Source organism: Myodes glareolus, chromosome 5 (genome assembly GCF_982192425.1).
Source record: "Myodes glareolus chromosome 5, mMyoGla1.1, whole genome shotgun sequence".
NCBI classification, from domain to species: Eukaryota; Metazoa; Chordata; class Mammalia; order Rodentia; family Cricetidae; genus Myodes; species Myodes glareolus.
The window spans coordinates 68,548,863-68,566,084 of NC_142030.1; the positions used below are offsets into that span (position 1 = coordinate 68,548,863).

The 17,222-nt window shown below is 50.7% G+C and overlaps 1 protein-coding gene across 2 annotated transcripts in view; it reads left to right on the forward strand.

The window, feature by feature from the left end:
- The window catches only part of Lhx4 (LIM homeobox 4), a 42,603-nt gene extending 29,651 nt beyond the window's left edge, over window positions 1–12,952 (forward strand). Inside the window, exons 3-6 of one of the 2 annotated variants that reach the window (XM_087906398.1) lie at window positions 2,677–2,879; window positions 7,712–7,866; window positions 8,169–8,340; window positions 10,372–12,952. In XM_087906398.1, the coding sequence (XP_087762524.1) occupies window positions 2,677–2,879; window positions 7,712–7,866; window positions 8,169–8,340; window positions 10,372–10,766 (925 nt within the window). In that variant the 3' untranslated portion in view covers window positions 10,767–12,952. Of the gene's footprint in view, window positions 1–2,676; window positions 2,880–7,711; window positions 7,867–7,953; window positions 8,093–8,168; window positions 8,341–8,645; window positions 8,747–10,371 lie in introns of those variants that run through there. The other variant, XR_015737906.1, reaches the window with a different exon arrangement.
- The last annotated feature ends 4,270 nt before the right edge of the window (window positions 12,953–17,222 follow it).

The following is a 17,222-nucleotide window of genomic DNA, read 5'->3' on the forward strand; positions in this document are numbered from 1 at the left end:
CCAGACTGCTGTTCAGCCTGTTGACTCTCTGTGTGTATTAGCTGTGCTTCCAGGGATTTTAAACATGGCCGTGTGTTGTGTTATGGCTGGTGATGTGACAGTTGTGTCACCCACCACGGTTTCCTCACCTGTGACTGTGGCTGGTCTGAGACTGGACACTCGAGACCATTGTCTTCATCGCACACAACCTGCCCCACCCTAGTGGCCTCACCACTTATTCTGGGACCCCTGGCTGTGACTGGAATGTTCCTTGGGGCTAGGACAGGCCAGGAGAGCTCCAGGACCGAGGCAGTGCACAAAGTGCCCCTGGCAAGGATCCTGTTGGCCGTTCTTCAGGAGGAAAAGGTAGCCAGGGGCAGCTTCCACTTACCACTGGTATAAATCCCACAATCAGGAAAATTGCTCCAATGGCTGGGGAAAAAAAAAAAAAAAACGCTAGTGGGCAAGTCCATTTATTTTTCATTTTCCTTGTGCACTTGCACCCTCGGGCATGAATCACTGTCGGGATGAGATTAAATTTATCCCGTGTTATCTTTCACGTCTCTCGCTCGCATCAGTTGGGCTTCTGGCTACTGAAAGCCCGTCTGCTCTTTAGAGGCTCGGGGAAGTGGCTTTCTTGTGAGAGAGGCTGCTATGGGGTCCTACTCTGTGTGGGGTCCCCCCTCAGCCCTCTTCTCCTGGGAAGACTTGGCCTTAGAGACATCTTCCCTGGGGAGACTTCTGCCCCAGCATCTTCGTCTGTAGGCGTGGGTGCGCTCTCCCATTCTTTCTGGAACTTCTTGGAAGGGTTTGTGGTGAGCGTCGGGGGACATTGCTCATTAGTGGGGGTGAATGGAAAAAGCTTTCATCCTGTCTGCCTCCCTGCTCCACTCCCATGCACACAGGGACACACAGGCATTTGCACACACAGGATAGAACTGTCCTGCCTCTCCCTTTAAGCCAGGAGCCGCTGCAGCTTTGCTGCATGTGGAGGGAGCCTGGACATCACCCATGTTCTGGGTGGTTGAGGCTGGGGCAGACCTGGCATGTGCTCTCCACACTCAAGTCCAGCCCTCTGTAACCAACCTCTAACTTTGTTATTCAGCAAAGAGAAACTGCTTTTCTGGGTTCTGCAATTCTGTGAAAATTTGACAAAAGCCCAGGTCCCTCTGAGATAGGATGCTGATCATTTTGGGGGTGCTCATGATGTCCCACACTCCCGCTACACGTAAGAGGCTAGCTTTCTCTAAACTAAGAGGCAGACCTCAGTCCCTCGTACCCAGTCCTTTGCAATTTCCCTACCATACTACTGGCTGTTGCGAAGCTACTCTTGATGTGGAGACCCCCCACTTCTCTCCAGGACACTATGTCCCTGGTGGGGTGCCGTGGAAGCCACAGCTGTCCATGTCTGTTGCAGGCCCATGCAACCCCCTCAGCAGGTATCCTTGCTGCATAAGAGACCCATCATTCTGCATTAATCTGGGATTCATCATGATAGCCATGACCATAATTAATTTATTTGGTATTAATGTGGATGAAATATGTACTGTCCTTTCAGGGGAAATCAGGCTGCCTATAAGCATTAGTTAAAAGGACCATTAAAATCAAACCTTCCCCCGATCCATTAGGCGAAGTCTCTCATCCTGAAGAAGATAAAGTTCTGCTGTGTGAAGTGTCATGAATAATTAGGTTGATTGCTGTTTTAAACTCTGCCCCAGCTTCCCATCCCCTCCTGCCTCCCTCCTTCTTTCCTTCCAGACTGGGAAGAATTACCTGTGGCCAACCGCCCCCTTGGCTGCCCAGCCCTAGTGTTTCTCTCTTGCTTCTGGGCCATTGCAATGGCTCCGCGGGGCTCTTAGCCTGGGATGGGGAGATGGGCTTCAGGGACCTCGCCAAATGCTTCTTTCAATGTATCTATTTCTCCTCCCTTGCTAGCTCTCGTAAAGGGCGGCACTGGTTGGCTTTCTCTTGCCTTGGGGCCAGTCCAGAAAGGGGTACAACAAAAGCTGTTGAAAGCAGGTTTTGCCAAAGTGAGATCTGCAGGTTCCTTATTGGAGAATATAGGAAGGGTTTGGCAGTGCGGCTTCCTGGGCCTACCTGGGAGGTGACATCTCAGGCTGTGTGGAGAGCTTTGGGTTTTCCTGTGTGCTCAATATGTGTGCATGTGTGCGTGCATGCATGCGTGTGCCCTCAAAGCCTCACTTGGATGACTCTGTTTTCTCCTGAGTGCCTGTGTGGATGCGGGCATGCACTGTCCCCCAACTGACTGCACTTGGCCTCCTCCTATGGGAAACTGTATGAAGGTTGTGTATGCCAGACTGAGTGGTCACATAGGGTTCCCTGCCGGGCTGGTCTTTTGAGAAGCACCACAAAGATGAGAAAAGGAGGTGAAGGGTGACTTCCTACTCTGAGGGGCACTTAGAAGCGCCGTCCTTCGCCTCTGTGCCTTGAGGATGTCCCTGTGGATCCCTGGGAAGTTAGCGGTGGGATGGGAACTGAGACTCTAGCTCTGATCCAGTTTCTTTGCCTGCTGTGCTAGCATCCTGGGCACAGAGCAATGAGGCCAGCAGGAGGCCCAGAGTACTGTAAGCTTTGGTGCTCCTTGGACACTGGGGCTGTGGGACAGGAGAGGGTTGGTAAAGGGTAGAGCCTGCAACCACGACCCCTGTTTTTACTTCTCTACTGCCATCCTAACAGGCGCTTCGGCACAAAATGCACAGCCTGCCAGCAGGGCATCCCCCCAACCCAGGTGGTCCGCAAGGCCCAGGACTTCGTGTATCACCTGCACTGCTTCGCCTGCATCATCTGCAACCGGCAGCTGGCCACGGGGGACGAGTTCTACCTGATGGAGGACGGGCGGCTGGTGTGCAAAGAAGACTACGAGACAGCCAAGCAAAACGGTGAGCAGCGCGGCCCTTTGTGGGCCTCTCCAGCACTTGAAGGCTGTGTGCCGCTCCCTGAGGTGCCTGTCTCTCAGGGTCCCTCCCATCCAGCCCTCTGGGTGCTGCCAACTCTCAGCCTCCCCGGAGAATTGTAACCAGGGCTCCACAGTGAGAGTTAGTTCTGGCATCCCCCAAACCCTTACACCTTGCTGGCTCCGTGAAGCATTAATTAAGCTGTGTTATTGAGAGCTGCTGAGGCCCTTAGGGGTAGTGAACTCAGTCGTCTCTGCCTGGAGCATGGCTGGTGAGCTTGGTTGGCATTTGAGGTGCACACTTCCTCATCGTCCTGTGCTTTACAAGCTGCCATAGCAAGAGCCACAGGACTTGCAAAGTGGGCCTGAAAAAGTTGTTTCCTGTCTCTCCTCAGACTTTGGGTTCAGAGGAACTGACCCTTGAGTGCCTGAAGCCCTGAAGCTGGAGTTTGTCCGTCAGTCAGATCAATGACTGAGAGGGGCCATGTTTAGGGAGATTCAACAGTATGATGGTAGCTGGGTGGTGGTGGCACATGCCTTTAATCCTAGCACTCAGGAGGTGGAGGCGGATCTAGGTGAGTTCGAGGCCAGCCTGGTCTACAAGAGCTAGTTCCAGGACAGGCATCAAAGCTACAGAGAAACCCTGTCTCGAAAAACCAAACACCAAAACAAAAACCAGTATGGTGGCCCTTACCTTACCTCAAGGCCACAGCACAGGCTGCAGAGGAGACTCACAGCTCCGTGTAGGCTGATGTCACCGTCGCCCCTTGATGTTTCCTGGGAACCTGGCCTCAGCTGGGCAGCCAGCGAAGCTGCTGCTGCCCTTGCCCTCCCTGTCATCGCCTCACAGAGCAGAGGCTTTCCTCTCAGCACAGGGCTCAGACCAGTGTGCTCCCCATATGCCCCCCAGGAAGGTCAGCCCTGAATCACTTTCCTGAAGCACCCCCTCTTGGTTTCTCAGTCAGAGCTCTGGCAATAGGGCAAGGGTATCATGTCCTGCATCTGAATTCAGAGTTTGACCAAACCCAGCCTAAGACTCTTAAGCCTCAACTCCTAGAACATGAGGGTCCTTTGTTCTTGACTGGCATTTTCATCAACTCAGGTATTTCTGTGGAAAGCAACTCCGTTGACGACGGGTCTGGACTCGATGGAAGCAAACACACAGACAAACGCTTTCATGTATTTCTTTCTAGGTCACTTACCCATGTTATCTGGATCTGATTAATATATGGAGAAATTAGATTTTTTTTTTTCTGAGACAGGGTTTCTCTGTAGCTTTGGAGACTGCCCTGGAACTCGCTCTTGTAGACCAGGCTGGCCTCAAACTCACAGAGATCCGCCTGCCTCTGCCTCCAGAGTGCTGGGATTAAAGGCGTATGCCACCACTGTCCAGCTGAGAGAAATTAGATTTTCTGTGGTGGGGAGCAGGCTGAGGCAATTCTTCAGGGCCCTGTGGTGAATTAGCTGGGCCAACCTTGGCTTTGGCCTGCGGCATGATGGGACAGGGGCCTCATCTCTCTTGGGGACTCCTAGCTCTGACCTTTACTAGTGGACCAAGGACAGAGACCTCTGTAGATGCTGTCCAAACCTCTGTCTTGGTGAGCTCATTCACTCTGCTTTAGGGGTTCTCAGCCTTCCTAACACTGCATCCTTTTAATACAATCCCTCATGCTGTGCCGACCCCCAACCATGACATTCTCACTGCTACTTTATAACTATAATTTTGCTACTGTTATGAATCATAATGTAAATATTTGTGTTTTCCAATGGTCTGAGGCAACCCCCAAATATGCTACCCACATGTTGAGAACCATTGCTCTAGTCCCTTAAAACTCCATGCTGTTGCTTTGGAATCCATCAGGACGTCACAGGAGGGCGTCAGCACAGGTAGACTTAGTGATACCAGGACAATTGAGAACTGAACCTTACCAGACCTTCACCAAAGCCACGCCTCTCCCGGGCCTGTGCTGGCTCTTATTGTCAAAGACCTCATGTTGACCTTGTCCACAGCCTGGGGCTGTGGATAATTCCAGAGAAGAGGGCAGCTGGCAGTAATGTCACAGGGGAGGCAAGAATGGCATCGCAGGGCTTGTCATCTCGTGGGAGCCTCCTGTAGGACAACGGAACGCCCTGGTCTTGGCACCCAAGACTGGGTGCACGACTTACAGATAGGGAGCTTCTCTGGCGAGCTGAGGAAGCCTTGCCACACTGCTGCTTCTGGAGGCTAACGAGGATGATGCCGTGAAAGGGGACACTAAATAAGAGCAAGTGCTGGTGCAGAGAGAGGCAGACGGGAGGTGTGGTGTGCTAAGGGGACAGAAGCAGCTGAAGGCCTCTGGGCTTGTCCCCTAGGTGTCCCTTGACTCTAGCTGTCCTTTCCCTTCCGTGCAATCCCAGGGATCCTTGACATGGTTGGGGACATTTGTCTGCTGTAGTATGTTTGGCTGTTTTAAGTTTCCATTCTTCTTGCTTCTCTAAACCTTCTTCCAAGCTCATAGTTCCCTTCCTTGAGCTAAACAAAGGGTCCAATACCAGCTATTTGCACCTTCGTAGGACTTACTCTGTCCATTCATCTCCCCTCCTTAGATATTTCCATTTTCAATATAATGATGCTGCATTTTATGCCAGGGACAAGCTTTAGGAGACACTGTGTATCTCAAAATGAACATATGCTAAGGCTAATTTTCCACGGGAATTAATATTATAAGTGTGTGTTGTGGGGGTGTATTCTGCAGGCATGCCAATCCATAACCAAAGTGTATTTCGCCTTAATGTTACTTTTTATTTTCTCAGCATTATCTCCTGCACCTCGCTGAATGCTCTCTCCTAAATTAACAGCCCGGGGTGTCATGGTCTTGCTTGGCCTTCCTCATAGTGTTTTTATCACACTCAACTTCCGCACCAAAGTTATTGATTTTTGGGTACATTTTTCAGCATGAGCACTGCCACCGCTACTTAATGAATACTTGGATGACAATGTTATAGGATATAAAAAAGATTTTAAATTATAATAACAGCGAATGTTAAAATAACAGCATGGTAGTTCCCATAACCCCGTGAAGAGAGTCTTGTGCACGTGCGCGGTGGTGCTGTACCAAGCAGCCACCCACCGCCGGGCAGAGCACAAACATGGGCGTGAAGAACGATTTCTGACTCACTTGGCCAACCTGCTGTGAAACTAAGGACTCTCATGAACTGGGTCCCCTCACCTGCCACACACACACACACACACACACACACACACACACACACACACACACTGCTGTACACACTTTGTTTCTTTTGAGTGGGACATTCTCCTTGTGTTGTCCAGGCTGGCCTCAAACTCTTGGGCTCAGGTGATCCTCCGGCTCAGCCTCCAGAGTAGCTGGGACTAAAGGCTTACCCTCTTTTCCAAGTTTCATTTGCTGGAAGTTTGTACATAAGGGCCATCTGCATATTGCGAAAGCACAATTTTGTGTCTGTGTAATTTAGATCTGTGTCAAACAGCGCTGTGTTGTGAGGTCTATAAACCTGGGCCCAACCCTCACTACAACATTCAAAGTGAGGAGCGACAGGGGTTTTCCAGGGCAGTGATCTGCCTGGGGACTCTAGACCCTGCCCCTTATTGGTCCAGTTGGCTGACAGTGATTCTGAGGAGGACAGGACACTGAGGCCTCCAGCTTTCCCTGTGGGCATATGCTGAATTCCCAGAGCATGGGGCCCCACATGGGGAGGCCGCATTACTCCCCAGCTTTGGACTCTGCTCACCAGAGTCACTCACTGGGAAGGCCCAACTCGGTGTGTGACTCCTAGCATCTCCTAGAACCAGGGCTGAATGCATGTAAGACTTCTAGCAAATCTGTACACAGTAGGTATTTAATAAACACTGGGCAGTATTGTTGGTCCTAAGTGAGTTGGTTTTTTTTTTATTTGTTTTTCAGTAGAAAGGGAGAAAAGGTAGGGAGGAAGGCAAGCACACATGTGAAGGCCCAGAGAAGTTGGGGGTCACGTTATTTCTTGCCAACTTTATTCTTGGCTTCCCCCTGATCAGAGCTGAGTCTAAGAGCTGGGGGGACAAACTGTTTCACCTCACAGCGAGTCACTGGACACCCAGGATGTCACTCTGCCCAAAGGTAACAACCAGCTTTAACAAGAACTTGAGGCTGACCACTCAAAACCCACTGAAGACATTTGCTGACTGTGACCCACAGTGTGAAACTCATTTTACCTTTCAACCAAGTGTGTGTCTGGGAAAGCAAAGCAAGATTCACAGAACAATACATATTTTATTCTACTTGTCCTATGAGTTTTGACTTCATGATGGGAGGGACGGGAGTGGGGGCTTTGCGCCACAGTTTATAAACATATAGATGTCTAGTGAAGTGTGGGCTCCCCCTCAGTTGTGAGGCCTGGTAGGCTGGCAGAGGCAGTAAGGCCCAGGGTAGGTCAGTGGAATTGGAGGCTCAGGAGAGGTGAGGGGGCAGGTTGCCTGAGGCAGTTCTGGACAGACTGTTTTGGCTCCTTCCTTTGAGGACCCGGGAAGCAACTCTTGAGTACGCAGAGTATTTGCCATCACAGGAAATGAGGAGATTTTCTGTTTGTGATAGGCCTCTGTGTGGCTAAACTGACCAGGGAGGGAGAGCTAAGGGGAGATGGGAAGGTGGGGCTTATGAAAGGCTGCTCACCCGTGTCAGCATCCCTGGGTGGGGATCACTTCCTCCCCACACTGTCTCTTCCTTCCCCAGGTTGTCTGTGGGGGAGGGGCAGGAGGGGAGGGAGGTAGAGGAGACCCAGCGCTTCAGCTTCACTAATTCTATCAAGGTGTTTTCGCTGCAGATGACTCGGAGGCCGGGGCTAAGCGACCTCGGACTACAATCACAGCAAAGCAGCTGGAGACACTAAAGAACGCCTACAAGAACTCGCCGAAGCCAGCGCGGCATGTGAGGGAGCAGCTCTCCTCCGAGACAGGCCTGGACATGAGGGTGGTACAGGTGAGTGATCCAGGCCTGGGGCAGGTCTGTGCCCGCCACCTAAGAGAAGCTTGGGGACGTGAGTGACATCATCCGGGAGTGGGTGGCACCGAGTCTACAGCCAGCAGAGTTCAGGGGCATGAGGCTCGGGCTGAGGAGACAATGGGCACCCCACACTTTGTTCTGACATACTACCAATGCGCTTGATCTGCTTCCAACGGCTTGTCTTGAGAGTCCAGGGCTTTAGGTACCTCCTGAGTGCTTGTGGGGGGCACTGGGGTCTTGAGGTGACGCCTGAATGTGTTCCCTCTGGTTTGTGGCAGGTTTGGTTTCAGAACAGAAGGGCCAAGGAGAAGCGGCTGAAGAAGGACGCGGGGCGGCACCGCTGGGGGCAGTTCTACAAGAGCGTCAAGAGAAGCCGGGGAGGCAGCAAGCAGGGCAAGGAGAGCTCTGCGGAGGACTGTGGGGTTAGTGACAGTGAGCTGAGCTTCCAAGGTGAGCAGGGCTGGAGGGGCGAGCCTGAGGCCCTAGGCGAGGCCCTGGGGGACAGCAACCCTTGCCAGCAGATGGGATTTTTCTGACGATACCCTCTTGGGCGCAGGGTTTTTATAGACTTTCAGTCAAGGGTGGGAAGGGTGTTAGTGGCCCTCCCAGAAAGGGTGAGGAGAGCAAGAGAACGCTGTTGCTGAGATACCAGGGCTGGGGTCCGCAGGATGCAGCCTAGCCCTGTCCTGGCCCAGAAGTGCCCTCATCAGCCCACAGTCTTCGCCCCAGCCCTCCTGCACTTCTCCCCTTTGCAGGGACACTGAGCTCCTCCCACGGTCCCCTAGAGTAAGCCGCTCCTCCAATCCTGGTGGCAGGAGGACATGCTCAACAGGCCTTTTCCTGGGAAATCAATAATGTGAGTGCATGCCGGGGAACTGGCTGCGGTTCCGGAACCCCTCCCCCGCCACTCACTCCACCCTGCCCTCTGCACACAAGCTTTGCAGCATGCGCTCTGTTCAGACCCGTGCATCAGCAAAACTGCAAATTACCGCATGAGTGGATCCTCAGGTTGTTTGCAAATAACCATGACTGTTCTTGGTCACGGAGCCCTCACATACAGGAGGCTTTTTTTTTCTTTTTGTGGGTGGGAGAGGGAAGGGCCCTGAACTGAGGATCAGAAACCTGATTTCCAGTGTAGCTCTGTCAAAGTCAGAGCCCCAGTCTGTACACCACCTCACAGAGCTGTCATGGGCATTAGTGAACACAGCCAACTGTGGATGTGCTTGGGGAAAGCTAAACAGTCCTGTGTACCGAGGACAGCTGGGGGCATGGTCGTCCCCACAGGAGACCATCATGAGGGACAGCAGGTACCAGCTGAAGGCCCAGTGGAGGTGATGGCAGAGGCGAGCCTAGTCTTCTTCCTGCTCCCTTTGGATGGCACACACTCCCTCTTTTTTTATATTCCTGAGTGGAATGTGGGGATCAGAGAGGTAGGGTGTTGAAGTCTAGTCACAAGTGGCCTTTGGAGGAATCAGTGTGTAGGCCCAAGGAGAAAGGGGAAAAGAAGCCTCTGAAACAAGTTACGTACCACGAGCACAAGGCTAGGAAATCTCTGACCTCAGCCCAGTGGTCTGCCGAGCCCAAACTCAGCCTTCTTAGTCCACAGTGCTTAGGACCCAAGGAGGGCCAGGGAGATGCATGCCCACTCCCCAGGCATCTTGGCAGGATCGAGGAAACCAGTTAATCTCATCTAAGCTTCTCGAGTCTCTACCTGGAAGACAAGGAGCATCAAACCTAGTTTTGTGGCTCTTTTCTCTTGGGTGCGGTGGGTCTCTGGGTCTAACATGTTCTGTCTGGGTAATGCATGATCTTGTAATTCTTAAGACTAAACCTGCTCTCCCCTATTGAAGAGAGAAATTCCTTCAACAAATTTCATTAGATCCCCTTAATGAAATTCTTCAAGAAACCAGAAGGTCCATTTGCCTTAATCAAGTCATTCTTTATCGTTAGTAAGTAGGTTATTGGATATAGAAAGAAACTGAGTTCTTGAATACTGAACTCCATTTTGGGGTGTATGCGGATTTTATATAGAGGTCTAAGAGCGGTTTCCAGCACCTTTATCACACAGGCCTGTTTCCCAACCAGCCCGACCAAGCACTTTTCTTGCTTTGAAAGCCTTCAGAGTAAACCCTCTCAGCAGTTTCCCTTGTGACAGACAATGTGACCCACCAAACCCAGGCCCTCACACTGCTCAGTGTCACCAGGGTATCTCAGAGACACCCTAGACCAACAGGTTCACCAGACACTTCCCAGTCCATGGGGCCTGCGGATTTCGGTGCAGGCAATCCTTGTCTTCCCTTTGGACCGGGTTCGTCTCTGGATGGTAGGCTGACATGTTGGTGTCTGACCTGTGCTTGGCAGGGAGGCAGCTGCTGCCCGTGGGCATCCAATCCCTCCTGGTCATTGTGTTGCTAGTTGTGAAGAGCAGGGACCACCAGAGTCCTGGCAGCTGACAATGTATCTCCGTTCTTTTGTCCACAGAGGATCAAATTCTCTCAGAGCTTGGCCACACCAATAGGATTTATGGCAACGTGGGGGACGTTACAGGCGGACAGTTAATGAATGGGAGCTTCTCCATGGATGGTTCAGGACAATCCTATCAGGACTTGAGGGATGGGAGCCCCTACGGAATCCCCCAGTCTCCATCCTCCATATCGTCCCTGCCATCCCATGCTCCTTTGCTCAATGGGCTGGATTACACAGTGGACAGTAATCTGGGCATCATTGCGCACGCAGGGCAGGGAGTAAGCCAGACACTGAGAGCCATGGCTGGGGGACCCACCTCTGACCTCTCCACAGGAAGCAGTGTAGGCTACCCTGATTTTCCAACTAGCCCAGCCTCTTGGCTTGATGAAATGGACCATCCTCCTTTCTAGACCTTCTTCCCCACCTTTTACCCGTCCTCCCGGCTTGAGAGAATATCTTCAAGGATCAAAAGAGACTTGCCTCTTAAGGACCAAAAGTACGCCAACGTGAGTTTCCATTATTTTCAATGGAAGTCCTCCGCTGTTCCTAGAAGGCTGAGACCACACTAGGACACGGTTGTCTTGGGAGGTGACAGGAGAGCGACCTCATCTCAACCACAGCACAGGGGTGGACAGCCTAGAGCGCTAGGGACACTGGCTTGTTGGCTCCCTCCCCTCTCACCTTGCTTCGAGGCTTTGGCTGCTCAGTGCTTTGACAGCACAAGGTGACCGTGACAGGCCACCTTGGCCTCTGGGAACTCTGCTCCGGCTGGCGCAGCTCACATTTTGCCTCCTAAATCATCGCTTTCACCAGAACCAGGATTCCTGAGGGAGAGGCACCACTGCCCTTGAGAATAATAAAACGGTTTCTGGACCACCTTGATTACACCTTCATTTTCAAAATAAAGTCAGTTATTAAAGGTTAGTTCAAAACACTGGTGGCCACAGTTTGATATAAAAATGTGGCCCCGTCCCATTCTGTTTGTTGCTGTGAAAATATGACTTCTTTTCCTACCTGCAAGTGTGACCCAGGGTGAGTCTGGGTTTTAAAAAAATCCCGTCTGTATTGTTGAACCCCTGATGGCAAGAGGTGGCTTCCACTCCAAGTGACTCTAAGGCGAGAGTCACGTGACTCTGGATCTTCACACGCAGTCCGATGAGTCCCCCTGGTGCAGAGTGCCTTCTCATTTGCTTATATCATTTCCTCCTCAAGACAGGCTGAGGGCTGCAAAATGATCAAAGCTAAACCATGCAGAGACCAGAATGACAATCAGTGAAAACATTTGTACACACGTTCGGATTCCAAACATGCAGTCTGTTAGTCACACTGGTGGATGCGAGTCTCCCTGACTTCCCGGGCTTCGTGGAATAAAATCTGGAGCATCCACTGTACTCAGTTGGTTCTGAGAAGTTTGCAAGGCTCTTTCCCTCTCTTCAAACAAAAGCTTCCTCTGCCATTCTAGCTGATTCAGTCAGAAGACAGGAACCAACCACACTTTTCTTTTGCTGGGGTGGAGAGGGCTCACCTTGGTTTGGTTTGGAAGAGTAGCTGCGCTTTCTGGGTTGCTTGCTGGGCTTGCCCCACGTTGCAGGCTTCAGCCCTACACCCAGCAAGCCCCAGCTCTCTGGCCAGCCTCAGCGGAGGGATTCTCTCTCTGCCTGCAAGGTTTGCAGTAGTTATTTTATGAAGCCCACAACAGTGGCGAGGTCAGCCTGGCTCTCAATCTGTCATCTGAAAGAGGCTGTTCCTCTGTGGTAGACACGGCCCTGACTGGTGGCAACTCCCACTGGTGTGACCCACTTCTGGCAGTCAAGGAAGTGCTCCATGTTCAAAGTGGGAGGTTAGCCGGCTGGAATCTCTCCTCACCCCCTCAGCTGGTTTATCTCTTCTGGCTTCACAGCATGGCCTTTCTGTTACATGAAGTGTTGAGACCAAAGGCCCAGGGTTCCCTCTATCTGTCAGTCATATTTGAGGATTCAGGTATGTGGTTAAGGAGATGAAAGGAACACATCTCTTCTTTGGCTGCTGGCCTACCTGCAAGCCTCTTTCAAAGCTGAGTTCAGTTAAGCTTCCTTAAAGAAACAGTTCTCTGGTCAGTTCTGGAGTGGCGTTTTGGTGGGCCAGCTGTAGCTGGCTGGCTTGGCTCTGGCTTCTTGAGCTCTCACGTCTACTGGTGAGGATGCTCGCTAGTCAGTGCTATTGGAATTCCCTGACAATGTGGATGATGGGATAATGATTGAGACACTGATGCAAGATAATATGCCATGTGAAAGAAACGGCAGGCATTGGTGTGAAGACCCCCTTCTTAAATACCTCATCCTCAGCAGACTGCTCATAATACACAAACAAAGCCAGGCGGGGCAATCTCGCTGAAACACTGCCCTAGCCAGGCCACCGCCTCAGCTTGGCTGTTAGTTAGTGTCTCATGGGTTTGTGGTTTTGAACATTCTATAGAGCACTATTGAAGACTGAAGTTAATTGGTTTTTTGTTTTGAAAGTGAGTAATCATACTTTCAACTCCGTAATAAGAGAGTAGGAAGCTGCTATCACCCATACTAACATAGTGATGTTGGTAGAAGCTTCTTGGGTGTTTTTTTTTTTTTTTTTTTTTTGAGGGAGCATTGAGCTGGAAGGGCTCTTGGGAGGGAGAGCACTGGCTAGGAAGGCTCAGAGGGCTTTCTTTAAGTCCTGTTCAGAGCCGGCTCCCTAGAGGGCAGCACACGCTAAGCGCCCATTTAGAAGCACAGCCACAACAGGCCTCAGATTTTAAGTGGATCTCCCTGCCAAGTTACGGTTGTGCTGGTGTCCCAGTGGGCACTGCACACTAAGACTGTTCTTTGACTTGCCCGTGGTTCAAGATGGAGAACAGGATGCTTCCTTACGAGACATCCACACTAGGATACCAGTACCCTCTGCTGGCTCTTTCCCTCCTCATCCAGGGCAAAGAGGATTTCAAAACATGAAGTGTAACCTTCTAGAGGCACTGACAGTATTTGGGCCCAGCTTTGCCTCTAAGAGAACATTTAATTGACACCTACGTTAGAATGTGTCCAGCAGACTTCTGAATCCTGGAGCAAATTTAAAAATTAAGTAAAAGCAACAACAAACAAACAACCCTGTTTCCAGTGGCAAGTGGCATAAGCAAGGTGGGAACAGAGTGAGTCTGGAGGGGAAGTGATAAAGCCATGGAGGAAACAACCCGAGGCCTGCCGGCCAGCGGGGCAAAACTCTCACTGAAGGGCTACGGGGGACGCAGGCACATCTCTCTCAGGCCTATGCCTCTTCTGCAGGTTACAGCGTAGCTAGTAGACCATATTGAGAAAATTGTTCCCACAAATTAACACAGCAAAAACATGGAAAGAACAAAATTAAGATCCGGGAAAAACACTGGGCAGTGGCCTGAAAGGGATCTTGTGCCGTCATAAAACATAAAATCTATACGGTAACTGGAGACTGTAGCGCTCCATTAAGGACATGTAAAAAGAAAGATCTGTAGACCAAAAGCCAACCCCACGTCTGAAGCTCCCAGCTGGTGAGCTGGTGACCAAGGGGCCTCTTGGCAGGGAGGGTTCAGGCTTCTGAACTGTGTGTTGTGTGGCCACCCACCATCCTGCATCCTCAGAGCCACTCCCACTCCCTCTCACCACAGGAACGAGGACCACACCTCCTCAGTCAGCAGGGGCTGGAGACTCATTTTTAAACGGTGCACTTTAAAAATTGGAAACGGTGAGATGAAGAAAAATTCAATTAAGCGGAAATGAGTTTTGTTTTATTGCCTGCTGCTGAAGGGCTCTGGGCATGCTGAACGCTAAATAAAGCACACCACTGGCTCTCTCTTTCTTGGATTGGTCAAGTGCCCTCCACCCCCCCTTTTTTCCCTGCAGTATTTGCTCCAACTGCTCTAACGGTGACTGGAGCCAAAAAGAGAGAGCTCAGCAAAGCCATCCCATCCCCACTCTGCTTGGTAGGACCACACTAAAAGCACAGATGCCCGCGGCTAGCTCTGGTGAAGAGATAGCTGCAGGTGTGGGAGGGGCGCCAAGCGTTCCTTTGCTTAGTGAGGCAGAGCACAGGTGGGCTGAGCAAGGCACCTCCACTCCCACCTGTGGCCGCCTACAGGCAGGGATCACACTGGACCTTCCCGTGTGAGGACTGTGTTAGGCAGGTTCTGGGCCGCGGGACTCCAGATGCCACTCTGAGGTCACACTCAGACCTCGAAGCCCCAGGTCTCCTAGGCTTTGGAGTCTTGCCCCCAACCTTCTACAGTGTAAATTTTGTACAGTTAAAAAGAAATAAAGTTGCATTTTCCTGGAAAAAAGAAAAGAAAAAAACCACCCACCCCTTATTTATTGCCGCGGGACTCTGGAGCGCGGAGATGGAGCGTTTGTTTGTATATGCCTCCTGTGTGCTGGCATGAGACGTGTACGGTACAACTGTAAAATAAAGACGGAGATTCTTTAGAAGCTGACGTGCCTTGCTTTTTACTTGGTCCTCTGGAGAGTTTCTTTCTTGACATGGACAGTATAAAAAGCTGAGCTGACGCAGGAGCCTGTCATCACCACAGGGAAACCAAAAGCACAACTCTGAGTTCAAAAATCACTCAGCTGTGAAACGGCAGGAAGTGCCAGGCTGGCTCCCACCAAGCCCCAGTGATCCTCCAGGCTCCGTGCTCACCCCAGCCTGAGGCCAGCTAAACTGCACAACGGATGCAAATTCAGGTCCTCATGTTTGTACATCAGGTCCTTAATGGAGCCATCACCCCAACTCCCTTTGGTTTTCCAGATACCAATTTCCTGCGGGCACAGTCCTCTGCCCCTTGATTTTGGAAACAGGTAGGAAAAAAAAAATCTATCGACCACATAATTTGTAATGGCTGTCTGTGCTCTGTTTTTATAGTCTTTCACACTTACAGTGTCCCCTGTGTGAAGCATCTGCAGTGTCTATATTTGGGTGAGAGAAGACAGGAGGGAGAAAGGGCAGAAACCCCATCAGAGTGATCCCGGCTCTTAGACAACTGGTGTCTAGGGAAATTTCCATATGGGTTTTTTTTTTCTCTGCAGGGTACTGTGGGACAATGGTCTGGTACCCTGAAAAGATTTGTTACTTGTATTCTAATAAAATACTGATTGGCCAGTAGCCAGACAGGAAGTATAGGCGGGGTGACAAGAACAGGAGAATTCTGGGAAGAGGAAAGAGTCAGTCTGCAGTTGTCACCCAGACAACTGAAGCAAGACGAGAATGCCTCACTGATAAAAGGTACCAAGCCACATGGCTAACACAGACAAGAATTATGGGCTAATTTACGATGTAAGAAAAGAGTTAATAAGAAGCCTGAGCTACTAGGCCAACCAGTTTATGACTAATGTAGACCTCTGTGTGTTTCTTTGGAACTGAATGGCTGCGGGACTGGGCGAGACAGAAATCTCTGTCAACATCAGGGGACATGTTAGTGTGACATTTACTCAGAATGAGAGAGAAATAGACCTTCTCACTAAAAACAAAACCAACCAACCAAAACCAAACCAAGGGCCTGGACTGATGGTTTAACCGTGGAGAGCGCTTGCTGCTCTTAGAGAATTTGGTTCCTAGCACCCATGTCGGGTGGCTCACAACCACCTGTAACTCCAGCTCGCAGGGATCCCATATCCTCTTCCGAACTCCGTAGGTACCAGCACTCATGTACACATATCTACACATGGACATGTAATTAAAAATACATCTTTTACAACAAAAAGGAACAAAAAGCCACCAAGACACACACGGCCCTCTGAGGAGAACAATCAGAAGTTCAGCCAGCACTGCTCCATCGCTTTCCCAGTGCCTTTCTCCTTGGGCCTGTGACTCTACTGAGCTAACATTACAGCAGGATGAAGAGATCCAAGGCCAGGCTGTGAGTTCCAGCCAACTGCCGAACTAGAGGTCACACCCAAAGGGCGGTGCTCCTCAGTACTCTGTGTGTTCCTGAGATGTGACACTTGGGATGTGCTGGTACATGTCTGTAATCCTAGTACTTGGGAAGTGCAGACATGAATTCGGGGTCATCCTCAGCTACATTGTGAGTTCAAGGCCAACCTGGGCTACACAGACAAAATGTCCTTCACACACTCAAGAAAAAACTGCTCATCCCCTTTTCCCACACTTCCTTAGGGTTTATCATTCAGAGCCCCTCCCCCCCTCCCGCCATTCCTTTCTGCACAGGGGGCTCTGCTGGCTGCCCACTGAGCAGTGAGCAAGCTCAGCTCCATTATTTGGATCCCTGCTGTTTTGTGTTGGAAACCATATGGTTGCTGCTGGGGGACACCAGGACTTAAATGCAGGCAAAAACTGCTTGTAACAGGGGCCCAATCACTAGGAAATGAAGTTTCCTTTCTAAAAGGAGTCCTGAAAATAAGCTGTCCAAACGTAAGTAAATGTCTTTTAACTGCTCAGCACCTGCTCTGGGGAGACAGCACACCCCTTCACAGAAGGCAGGGCTGCGCTCCCAATGAAGCAGTTGTTTCCTCATTTTTGTTGCCAATGTGACTTCAAGGTTTCCTGTCCTGAGAGTGACTTTTCCTTTGCTCCTCTCTGCAAACACAAAGGTTGAATTCAGATACACAGAAGCTGGCATATTATTTTAAATTTAATAAGCCGCAGGCCATGCCCGATAGGGGCACATCCTCAAACCAACACGGCTGGCCTTGAACTCAGCATGGAGTAGAGGATGACCATTGTCTTCACTTCCCAAATACTAGGATTATAGGGATCTAAGGTCAAAATGGCTCCCAAGTGGTGACTGACACAGGTGGAGTGACCAGAGCTCACAAGGCCATCATGAGACTGAGCTGTTGCCAAAGGATTTTATGTGTATTTATTATCATTTATTA